Raw genomic sequence first — 12,500 nt, 5'->3', positions numbered from 1 at the left:
TAATGAATTTATCAAAACCTTTATGCAGCACTTCAGCTCCTCTCCAGTTTGGTAAATGATCGAATTTTTCCGCATGAACTACTAAAGAATTAGATGTCCTATGTGCTTTTATATTCATATTTACAATTCAAGGAAAAAGGTAGGAAACAAAATTGGGTGATTTTATTTACCTTAATTTATGACACAAACAAAAATAACACAAAAGCAGACAAATGAAAAGAAAAGGTTTACAAATAGTCTGAGATTAACTGGCTATAATTAAAAAAAAATCTATTCTTATGAGGGTCAGATAAAGGCTTAAAGTGTAAATATGGAATGTCGTCATTGAGATAATCTAAAACCTTTTGTTACGGTGATCTCTTGTAATAAAGAAATTCATGTGGCGCTAACTAGAGCGATCATGCCCACGTCACCCCAACCCCTATCACACCTTATATCCTAAGCATATTAGGACGTGGCAGAATCCTCACCAGTATTGGGCCTCCAGTTCAGGGAGTTGCTTTCGCCACGTGTACCAGAAGTCAGGAACACCGTGCAGGAGGAGAACAAGAGGCCCTTCGCGACATCCGCTCTCGACGTAGTGGAGTCGAATGTTCTACAGGAAGACCGAGACAGGAAATTAACACAACATACCAGGATCTATAGGTTGTAGTCTGTTCTTGTATTTTCAAAACTAAAAATCATTTCAGAAATTTTGTTCAGATTAACGCCAGGTGAAATCTGCGACCAGTTAACTGAAATATTCAATACATCGGTAGACACCGGTTTTGTTACAACTGTTTGGAGGCAGGCAAACGTTGTTCCTGTTTTTAAGAAGGGAGATAGATCGTCTATATGCAACTACAGACCAATCAGTTTGACATCGGTTATAGGAAAAATGATTGAATCGATAATAGTAAATAGACTCAGAGAACACATCGAAGGGCATAATTTAATTCGTGATTCACAGCATGGTTTCTCCAAGGGTAAGCCATGTGTGACTAATCTTCTATCCTTTTACATTAAAGTATATAAGGCGTCAGATAACAATGAAAATTACGATGTTATTTGCCTTGACTTTAGCAAAGCGTTCGACAAGGTGCCACACCAGAGACTACTAAATAAAATCAAAGCCCATGGATTAGGAGGAAAAGTGTTAGAATGGATTAGAGCTTGGATTATTAACAGAAAACAGCGGGTCACCATAAATGGAATTAAATGTAGGTGGGGTAATGTTACTAGTAGGGTCCCCCAGGGCTCGGTTTGGGTCCCTTGTTGTTCATTATGTACATAAACGACTTAGACGATGGGATAAATAGTGATGTTAGTAAGTTTGCAGATGACACTAAAATAGGACGCCTAATTAGGTCAGGAGACGACGCCTAGACTCTGCAGGATCATTTTAACAAATTGTTAACATGGTCGGTGAAATTGCAAATGAACTTCAATATCTCTAAGTGTAGCGTGTTAAACGTAGGGCTACACAACCCCGAAAATAGATACAACTTAGATAACACGTTTTTAGACAAATCTGAGTGCGAGAGGGACTTGGGAGTTCTGGTGAGTCCGGACCTTAAAACCAGGAAGCAGTGCATTAGCGCCAGAAATAAAGCTAACAGAGCATTAGGCTTCATTGCTAGGACGGTAACGAATAGAAGTGCAGAGGTAATTATTAAACTCTATATAGCGATAGTTAGACCCATCCTTGACTATGCGGTACAGTTTTGGTCTCCGTCCTACAGAATGGACATAAATTCATTAGAATCAGTACAGAGAAGAATGACCAAAATGATACATGGACTCGGAAATTTGCCTTACGAAGAGAGGCTTAGACACCTTAACTTACACTCTCTGGAAAGACGCAGAGTGCAGGCTGATCTAGTAAAAGTGTTCAAGTGGATCAAAGGTTAAAACAAGGGTAATGCAAACAAGGTCATCATAATAAAACAACAGGGCAGGACTCGCAGTAATGGGTATAAACTGGACAAATTTAGATTTAAGAAGGAAATAGGCAAGAATTGATTTACTAATAGGGTGGTCGATGAATGGAATAAACTTAGTAACCATGTAGTAAGCGCTGAAACTATCAGTTGTTTTAAAAAACGATTAGACAACTTTATGGATGGGGATGACAGATGGTGATGGATACAGAGCTGCCTAGTGTAGGCCTTATGGTCTCTTGCAGTCTCCTTTATTCTTATGTTATGTTATGTTATGTTAATTTATGTTATGTTATGTTATGTTATGTTATGTTATGTTATGACATTGAAAGAGAATCCACATCCATAAGATTGAAGCCTAAGATTTATATATAGTAGGTATATATTTTCTTTTCTTATTGCTATATAGTCCTTGACTGTAAAGTATTAGGATAATCTTCGCAGGCCGCCTCTGCTATCAGCTGACTTTTCTTGTTGCCTCTAAATTCATTGATTGCCTTATCCGTTACCAAGTGTTACCTACCCTAGGAAGGGCAGTGACCTTTACAGGGATAAACCACGTAGTTCTTTATGAGGACATTTACTATTCTTATACATGATTAGATTACATTCTTATATACTTAATCTCTTCTTTCCAAAGTTCACATTGTTACACTAGGTCAAAGCGTGCTGACAGTCCTATCGTTTCATGACGAGGTCGAAACCGTTTTTTTAAGCTCTAATTGAATAAAAAATAGTAGTATTTACTTCATAGTTATTCCAATAGTCAGGTCCTGATGTTTTATTACCTCCAAGTTTATGCAAATATCTTTCAATGTCTCTGATAGTCATACGTAGAAAAGTAAGTTCTGCATATCTCACGACTCGAAAGTATTTCGTGTATGATATGTAATCAGAATAATTGTTTATGATAGTACACGTACTTTTGTTCGAATAATCAAGTTGACAAACATTAGTGGGTAGACCTCCTCACTATTTTGGCACACTACTGGCTTTGTGCCAAAGTACAGAAAAGCGCATAAAACAGCCAAGGACCTGCTCTCAAGAGGGCCTCTCTAGATCTTTTATGACTGCTCCCGTTGAACGGATGTAAGTTCATGACTTAATTTTACTGTATGTTTCTAATACCGACTATACAGCTGAACACCCAAGATATACAGCAGTTATAAAAGTATTTTTGCCCTTGGGTATCATAAAAATGTGTACTTTGTAACTCCCTCGAATTACAGATGCTTAAAGTTTCCAAGTACCCCTTTTGAACGATGCTTAGAGAGAGAGAAAATTCTGACCACTGGTGTGTCATTTCTGCGGTCTTATACACAAAAACAAAAACCGTATTTTCGTTGCTAACCTGCAGCTTGATGAAACGATGCTGCCCGAGGCTCTCGTCGAGAAGGCATGGCGGAGGTGTGTTCCTGACCCGTAGGCGTATTTTGAGTCGCCCCATCAGCCAGATCCACGCCATGTAGAGGAATACACCACAGCCAAAAAACCACGTCAAAGTCCATTCCAGACACAACAGGAAGAAGTTGTTCACACAAACGCGAATTTTCATTTCCAAGAGGAACTGAAGGAGCATGAAGAGGAGGAAGATTGTGTAAAGTGGTGGTGGGGGCACATTTATGGTTTCTTCTGATCTAGATAGGGTGTTGAACTTAAAATGACGTGTTCAGTTTTGCTAAAAAAAAAAAATCACCCTCATTACAGAATTCAACGTTCAGTGTTCAAACAGTGACTCATGGCCAATCTAAAACAAAAATACACTTGATACGTATAACATTACCGACCGTGAACACAAGCATACGAAAAGTTAATGTATATATTTTTCTAATCACCAAACAAAAAATAAGATAATTTTCACTATCAGTTTTCATTACAGTATCCAAAAGATTTTTGTTTATATATATACATATACATATATATATACATATATATATATATATATATATATATATATATATATATATTTATATATACACATATTCTATTTGTGAACAAGTGGTACTGGGAGTCGGTCACTGTGACCAAAATGCGAGCCTTGATGAAGATTACTGACCGTAGACGGCGTGCCAGTGGTGCCGAGAGGATGGGGTGAGAGGGATAGTGAAGAGAGACAAGTAAGGAGTGTGGCCAACGAGCTCTTGCCTTCGTAGTGATAACCCAATGATACTGCCGCTTATCAGCACTGAGGGCAAGTGAATACTTTCGAGAGCTACTGAGTGACTAACTAACCGATTGTATGACTGACAGACTGACTTTGTAATTACGAGTAAGTCACTATCGTTCCGTTTACCTGCCTGCCTGATTGAATGCATACGTAACTATCTCTATGACGAGCTAATGTGACTGAATATCAGTTTGAATAGTTGAGTGTTTATTTGGCCGACAATCTGGCTATAACTCCGAAGCTAACTAAAATACTAAGAAACCAATCAAAGGAACGTGCACACGCGCGCACGTGTTTGTGTGTGTTCATGTGTGTGTGTGTGTGTGTGTGTGTGTGTGTGTGTGTGTGTGTGTGTGTGTGTGTGTGTGTGTGTGTGTGTGTGTGTGTGTGTGTGTGTGTGTGTGTGTGTGTGTGTGTGTGTGTGTGTGTGTGTTCGTGTATGTGTGTGTGTGTGTGTGTGTGTGTGTGTGTGTGTGTGTGTGTGTGTGTGTGTGTGTGTGTGTGTGTGTGTGTGTGTGTGTGTGTGTGTTCGTGTATGTGTGTGTGTGTGCATGTGTGTGTGTATGCATGTGTGTGTGTGTGTGTGCATGTGTGTGTGTGTGTGTGTGTGTGTGTGTGTGTGTGTGTGTGTGTGTGTGTGTGTGTGTGTGTGTGTGTGTGTGTGTGTGTGTGTGTGTGTGTGTGTGCATGTGTGTGTGTGTGTGTGTGTGTGTGTATTCACCTTGGTCTTTGGATCACGTGTTGGACTCGTGATCGACAGCTATTTCCCTCCCGGAAGAGAGCTCAGAGCTCGTATGACCGATCTATGGGTAATGCTATGACCTTACACACACACACACCCAACTCCCCGCCCACGAGAGTCAGAGTAACGACCCGAAGCGCAACGATACCGAAATAATTTCGGCCCTGGGCAGGATCCGAACCAAGTACTACGAGCACCACCATGCTGGTAGTCCAGCGCTCTACCAACTACATGTGTGTGTGCATGTGTGTGTGTGTGTGTGTGTGTGTGTGTGTGTGTGTGTGTGTGTGTGTGTGTGTGTGTGTGTGTGTGTGTGTGTGTGTGTGTGTGTGTGTGTGTGTGTGTGTGTGTGTGCGTGCGTGCGTGCGTGTGCATGTGTGTTTACACTTGTGGATTCCCATCTCTGCTTGCATTGGTCAAACTAAACTTCAAAATCGCTCATGCAGTCTGACAACTATTTGTATTTCCATGTTACACAAATCAATATCTGTATGGAAAGTCGTATTACTTGATATCCTTCAAACAACTTTATTTTTTCAGTTTCTTTCCGTGCCTTATGGTTCTTCCTCTACTCCATAATAAAAAGCATTCTTTATCGATCATGTCCAATTCTTTTATAGTTCTGTACATTGCTATCACATCACCCCTCTTCTTTCTTCTAATATCGTCAGTTTGCACATTCTGCCAATTAGGGTTGAAACCATTTTGCTTCCCGCTTTCTATTTTTCTCTATTCATATATGTCTATTTTTTATGTGGGGACCGACCTACTGCAGCATACTCCAAAGCTGGAATAAATCTGCCCGTACATGTAATGAAATGAAGAGAAAGAGATAAAGAGAGACAGAGAGAAAGAGAATATTATTATTTTGGCAGCAATATGACCGAAGAGGTCATCTATGACTCGATCATAGATGATGAGGTAGAGTTTCAAGGCAGGCAGAAAGGAAATCGAAGTTAAAAATGATCAGCATTTTTTTCGAGTGGAGGAAATTAGTCTCTAATCATTAAAGAATGTTAAGTGCCTTAGTCCTTGAAGATGATGTCAATAAAGTCACCTAAAATATGGAATGGATGGAACATGCGGTCATTTCCCAATACGGGGAGAAACAGAGAGGAGGTGTGTGTGTGTGGGGAGGGCAGTGATTTAAAAGACAGTCTCCCTCGTTACATCACCCACGTAGTGGTGGCCTTGATTGTGAATGTTGGACCTTGGTCTCGATCTGCCTCACGTCCGGTCTTACACAAAAATATGAAAGATATATTATGTAAAGGCACAGAGTTCCGCTCCCACCTACAAACAGTACAAAGATATATTCATATGTACATTAAAATTACACGTCACGTTTTAATTGTACTTGGTTATTTTCAACTCCGCGGCATGCGACACTTTCTTATATCCCTGATGGACGGCTGACAATCTTTTTCGGTGAAAGTATGTTACCGCAACGACCGACTTGACACGTAAGAACACAGTGCCATGATGACACATAGTCGTATGCATGAATACGAGTATATAGGACAAAATTGGGTGCTGTTTTGGCATGCGATCTCAAAGTCGCGCTTTTGTTTTGGTAAGCGATCTCACCTGATAGTAGCGATCTATGTTCATCATATCTTTTTTGCTGTTTTGGTATGCCATCTCATTTATGGCGTGATCTAAAAAATTAGGATTTTCCTTAGGTATGCGCTCTCAATATTTTTAGAATAGTTAAAAAAAATAACCTAACCTACCCTAACCTAACTTAACATAAACCTAACCTAACCTAACCTAAAACTAACCTAATCTAACCCTTTCTAGCCTAACCTAACCTAACCTAAAACTAACTTAATCTAACCTAGCCTAGCCTAACCTAACCTAACCTAACCTAGCCTAACCTAACCTAACCTAACTTTACCTAACAAATAAGCAAGAAATGCGTGTTGTGTTAGGTTAGGTTAGGTTAGATTAGGTTAGGTTAGGTTAGGTTAGGTTGGGTTAGGTTAGGTAGGTTAGGTTAGGTTAGGTTAGGTTAGGTTAGGTTAGGTTAGGTTAGGTAAAGTAAGGTTAGGTTAGGTTAGGTTAGTTTAGGTTTAGGTTAAGTTAGGTTTGGTTAGATTAGGTTAAGTTCGTTAGGTTAGATTAGGTTAGGTTAGTTAGCTTTGGTTAGGTTAGATTAGGTTAGGTTAGGTTAGGTTGAGTTGCTTAGGGTAGGTTAGGGTAGGTTAGGTTAGGGTAGGTTAGGTTAGGCTAGATTAGGTTAGGTATGTTGGTCAGGCTAGGTTAGGTAAGGTTAGGTTAGGTTAGGTTAGGTTAGGTTAGGTTAGGTTAGGCTAGGTTAGGTTAGGTTAGGTTAGGTTAGGTTTGGTTCGGTTAGGATCGCATACCAAAGTAAAATCCTATTTTTTAAGATCACGCCATAAATGAGATTGCATACCAAAACAGCACCCAATTTGGTTAGCTTTGGTTAGGTTAGATTAGGTTAGGTTAGGTTAGGTTAGGTTGAGTTGCTTAGGGTAGGTTAGTGTAGGTTAGGTTAGGGTAGGTTAGGTTAGGCTAGATTAGGTTAGGTAGGTTGGTCAGGCTAGGTTAGGTAAGGTTAGGTTAGGTTAGGTTAGGTTAGGTTAGGTTAGGTTAGGTTAGGTTAGGTTAGGTTAGGTTAGGTTAGGTTCGGTTAGGATCGCATACCAAAGTAAAATCCTATTTTTTAAGATCACGCCATAAATGAGATCGCATACCAAAACAGCACCCAAAATTGTATGTTAATGTATAAGTACACGAATCACCATAACATTTTATAGATAGCGAACCTCCCTACCCCCTTTTTTCGTAAAAAAAAAAAATAAACTAAAAATTGTGGGATTAGACTTACAAATCCAAGCTGGCATCAGCGACGATGGGTTTGACATCCCTGCACATGGTGACCATGTAAGACGAACGTTGTATATCACCATCACTCTTCCTCCATTTATCTTCAGTTCTTATCACCACCTTCACATCTATTTCAACGTTCAGCTCCGAGGCATTCCATCTTCGGCCCGGAACCCATATTTCTCTTTACCATCTCAGATATTTCCGACACTTTTGTTGAAATATAGATATTTGTTATTGTGCATCTTGTGTTGTTTTTGATTGAATGTACAATGCAATGTATAGTGGGAATTTTTTCACCTGATTTATTGTATAATCTGTACTTAATTTGCATGTATAACAAAGTTCAGTTGCTAGGCCTGAGAGATTCCCGTGCTAAGGGAGACGCTACGCCATTGCAAGTTGGTCATGGTGGAGCCACGGTGTGGAGAGGTTGATGTGTATATTATTGTCTGAACATAAACTTATGTGTGTCAAGTATATTGTGCCTTTGAAGAACAATAAACAGTTAAGTGTTTTTCTAGGCGTTTACAATATACTCATAACTGTTAACAACTTTATCTGAGACTCATATGATATATTGACTGGTTAGATTTCAAAAATCAATAAATTTTGAGTTTTTGTGACAGCCCTAATGACCAAAGCCACTCGGCACTTTTATGAAGAGGATTGCAGTTTGCAATCGAAATATATAGATACACTGAAGAGGATTGCAATTTGCAATCGAAATATATAGATTCCCCGTCTCCAGTCTTTTCTACTCCAACAGTGGTTTTAACGTTATATATATATATATATATAAGTATGGAAGACAAATGGGTGGAAGGGCGGTGAGCTAAACACAGAGAACAGTTGGAGTTTTATTCACTGACGTTTCGTCCTTACCAGGACATTCTCAAAGTACATACAGTCTCAGAAAATGAACAGCTTATATAACCCATCCTTGCCATGTTCCTCTCCCTCCATACTCTCATCCGTTCTTAACCCTTCTCATGGGACTCCGACCATGCCGCTTCTCCCTCCGTTTTCAATCGTCCTTTTTACCTCCTTGATAATTAGAGTGCCTACCGCTCCTGTTTTGCTATGTCAATAAAAGAAATTGCAGAACATCTAGAGTTCTTCAATACACATGTACGAAATTTTCAATGTTCTCAGTATTAAGAAAATAAAAATCAGAAAGTCCAGTTGTACATCGAAAGTAACAATTTTGATATGATAGAAATAACTCAAGCTTTGGGTAGTCAACACCTCAATAATTTTTCCCACTGGGTAGTGTACTTTTGAATATCGATAATTTTGTACTTGATTACATCGAGTGTGTTGCGGTTTTATGTATAGTACACAATTTAAACAGTTTTAAGCATATTTTTGTAATTCACGCGATTTACAATGCGAGAGATTTGAAATTTCTCTAATCAAGAGAGAATAGATTGCGGAACAAAACTTTCAAGGCAACAGATAATAGTACAGTACAAGTTAAAGGTGTAAATTTTCCGTTCGCCCTCCCCTTGTGAAAAATCCTGCGGACACCTATGTTCCTTCTCCTTGCTATTCTCGGCACCAACAAATACCCGCTTCCCTTCTCCGTTACACCTATCATTATAATACTTGACACATCATTACTCTTCCTCCAAAGGCCTGATAAGCATTCTGAAAGACTTAAGGGACTCTTCAACTTCACCAAAGGGCCAGTAGGCTACGCCACCATACCGACTGCCTTTACTGTTCCGGTAGACTCCGGTACCGAGTACGTGGTAGCAGCTTTTGTACCACCATCCTCCGCCGCCGCCCATCCTTACAGCACAGTTACCATCTGTAATGAGAAACAAATCGGAAAATGTAATTAGAATGAAATCAAAACCATTAATGACTGAGTAGAAAGGAAAAAGAACAATATTCTTTTACAGGAATAATCCCTCAAACGTAGTCATGGTATGGTTATTCTTAAACTTTGTAATCATTTTGACCACCTTGGATATTTTACTGTGGTTAACGCCAGACGATTTTAAAGAAACCTTTTTATGCGTTCCTGGAAATTTCGCCAGAACATTAATCATATTCTATAGTCTCCATCAAGTGTCAGTCTTCCAAAGTGACAGGCCACAGTTTCCCCACCACTTCCATTTAAGACCGCCTCTGCCAGGTTCAACCATGTTCACATCGACATCGTCGGCCCCCTCCCATCCTCAACAGTTACAAGTATATCTTCACTTGCGTCGACCGCTTCATTCATTGGCCAGAGGCTGTGCCAATTCCTGACGTTAACATCGACACCGTTGCACAAGTATTTATCGACACTTGGATTGCTCACTTTGGCGTCCCCCTAACCTAACGTTAGACAGAGGCAGCCAGTTCGGCTCTATCCTCTAGGACAAAGTAATAACTGCTTGGCCTTCGCCGTTTACGAACGACAAGTTACCACAAGCTACCTGCATGGAAGAACGCTTCCACCGCCAGTTTAAGTCGGCCCTCCACGCGCATGCCCGCAAGAATGAGCTCTAGTCCTGGGCGTTGTCTCTAGTACTCCTCGGTATGAGAACCTTTCTCAAAGCTGACATTGGCTACTCTTTCACAGAACTCGTCTTCATTCATTACGACCTTCAAACTCCCAAGAGAACTCCTCACCGTTGTTCCCGAGTCCAACTCCTGTGCTTCACACGACTTCGCCGACAATCTGAAGGACGCCATGGCCAAACTCCAGCCCACACAACCACGACAACTCAAGTCGCCCAAGACCTTTCGTCAGCCAGGATCTTCACCATTGTACCCACGTGTTCGTCAGAACGGACGCCGCCAGAAGACTCTTGCAGCTTTCATATAAAGGACCCTTTGAAGTCTTACGCAGCACCAGGAATATATAACCATACAGCGCAATGGCAAGCTCGATCAGATCTCCACTGATTGGGTCAAACCTGCCTATCTGTTGGATCCTCTCGACGTTACGATGACCGACACCTCGCTCTCGCGGCAGTCACTTTAAATACCTTAAAGTCTTTTTTAAGAATATCACCAGCCGTCAGCACTGAACACGGAATTGTTCATACTAAGTGTGCTTTGTGGAACCACACCGAGGCGCTTAAACGGTGTATTCTGATTTCCTTCTGAAAAACCTGCCCATTCCTTCTCCTTTTTGTTAACTTTAGGGTGGCCACCCAGATTAACATTTATTTCATATGAGTAGCTGCTACATCCACAGCAACAGGTCTAATGGATCGAGGATCACCAGTAAGCATTCAGTAAGAAGTATACAGGTTTAGGACGAGTTACCCTACACCACCTCCTCCCCCGACATCCCGCAATAGGTTTCGAGGAACTGAAATGGGGCTCAATCACTACGAAAGATGGCGGCAAACCTAAGTAGATTATTGAAAACAAAATTTTGTAAAGACATTACTTTTTCATAAACTTATCATTAGAGACCCATACTCTAGTAAAGATAATAAGTAATAGAATGTTAAAGATTCCTACTTTTCTCCTAGGTTTTACAGCCCCCTGGAAATGTCTAACGACCCCCTAGGTAGCCGTACACAAAAAGGTTAAGAACCACTAGCTGAACAGGATGCGACGCAATCAGCATATACCCGTAGAAAGAGAATCGCTTTTCGCATAATGATCCGGAGAGATGAGAACTTCAAGACCCTTCCAAGCCTAGGAGCAGTTTATGTTGACACCTTACATGGTATCCATGGATGGGATCACCTTGACAAGCTGCAATGTGAGAAAGCATGAAAGAATATTCCCTAGAAATTATTACCACCCGCAGAAAGCATCCTGCAGCAGCAGATTGTCATCAATGAACAAGTTGTAGCCTATTAAGTTGGACTAGTAATGGGTTGAATGATCGAAAACAGAGAATTGTTTTAAATGGAAAAAACTTCTAGATGGAAAAATGTTACAAGTCGAGTTCCTCAGGGTTCCGTTCTTGGGCCACTTCTATTCATAGTATATATAAATGATATAGACCATGGACTAAAATATACTGTTTCCAAATTTGCTGATGATACAAAACTGTGCGGAGTGGCAAATAATCACTTAAAACAATTAGATATTCAAGAAGATTTAGATAAATTACAGCAATGGTCTGAAAAGTGGCTAATGAATTTTAACACAAGTAAATGCAAGGTAATGCACATAGGTAAAAATAACAGTAAGTACGATTACAAGTTATTTGGAAATTCGTTAACAAAAGTGAATAGTGAAAAAGATCTCGGCGTAATTATCAGTAACGATCTCAAATCATCCAAGCAGTGTATTTCAGCCTCTGAGAAAGCAAATAAGATTCTAGGACTGATTACGCGATCTTTTGACTTCAAAAGTCCATCACTCATTAACAAGCTATATAAATCGTTAGTTCGTCCACATTTGGAATATGCTGTTTCCGTATGGTCACTGAATATCATTAAAGACATTGACAGACTGGAAAAAGTACAACGGCGAGCCACAAAACTGATTCCAAATATAAAAAATAAATCATACGAAAATCGACTAAAACATATGAATCTGTTTTCCCTAAAAAAGCGTAGACTCAGAGGTGACTTGATACAGGTTTTTTTTTTTAATTCTAAAGGGGATTAACATCAAAAGTGACAAAATTTTCACACTGAATGAGAATCAGACAAGAAACAATGGAAGTGGGTAGAAACAACTTCGCCAACCGTGTAGTTAATGAATGGAATAAACTTCCTGTAGAGGCAGTGCACTGTGGTTTGGTTCGAAGCTTTAAAAATTATTTAGATAAACACCTAAGCAAGATGCTGTGATGATTTTTTTTTATTGTTTGTTTTGTTTTGTTATCATTTGTCTGTTTGATTCCCATTTGTTA

At 39.9% G+C, this 12,500-nt stretch overlaps 2 protein-coding genes across 5 annotated transcripts in view; both read right to left on the bottom strand.

Moving 5' to 3' along the window:
• Positions 1 to 4,120, bottom strand: part of LOC143019557 (epoxide hydrolase 4-like) — a 37,412-nt gene extending 33,292 nt beyond the window's left edge. For 3 of the 4 annotated variants that reach the window (XR_012965825.1, XM_076175292.1, XM_076175294.1), the window contains exons 1-3: positions 3,707 to 3,736; positions 3,271 to 3,486; positions 471 to 595 (exon numbers count right to left, since the gene is read on the bottom strand). Coding sequence is in view for 3 of the 4 variants with exons in the window: in XM_076175292.1 (XP_076031407.1) it covers positions 471 to 595; positions 3,271 to 3,486; positions 3,707 to 3,721 (356 nt within the window). In the remaining variant the exon portion in view is untranslated. Of the gene's footprint in view, positions 1 to 470; positions 596 to 3,270; positions 3,487 to 3,706; positions 3,737 to 3,975 lie in introns of those variants that run through there. The other variant, XM_076175293.1, reaches the window with a different exon arrangement.
• A 4,405-nt stretch (positions 4,121 to 8,525) lies between these two features.
• LOC143019556 (ficolin-2-like) overlaps positions 8,526 to 12,500 on the bottom strand; it is a 30,276-nt gene continuing 26,301 nt past the window's right edge. Inside the window, exon 7 of the mRNA XM_076175290.1 lies at positions 8,526 to 9,491. Within this exon, the coding sequence (XP_076031405.1) occupies positions 9,298 to 9,491 (194 nt within the window). The 3' untranslated portion in view covers positions 8,526 to 9,297. The remainder of the gene's footprint in view (positions 9,492 to 12,500) is intronic.

The sequence above is a fragment of the Oratosquilla oratoria genome, chromosome 37, assembly GCF_046742065.1.
Source record: "Oratosquilla oratoria isolate Oo_2021 chromosome 37, ASM4674206v1, whole genome shotgun sequence".
In the NCBI taxonomy this organism is placed as follows: Eukaryota; Metazoa; Arthropoda; class Malacostraca; order Stomatopoda; family Squillidae; genus Oratosquilla; species Oratosquilla oratoria.
This window is presented reverse-complemented; position numbering and strand designations above follow the sequence as displayed.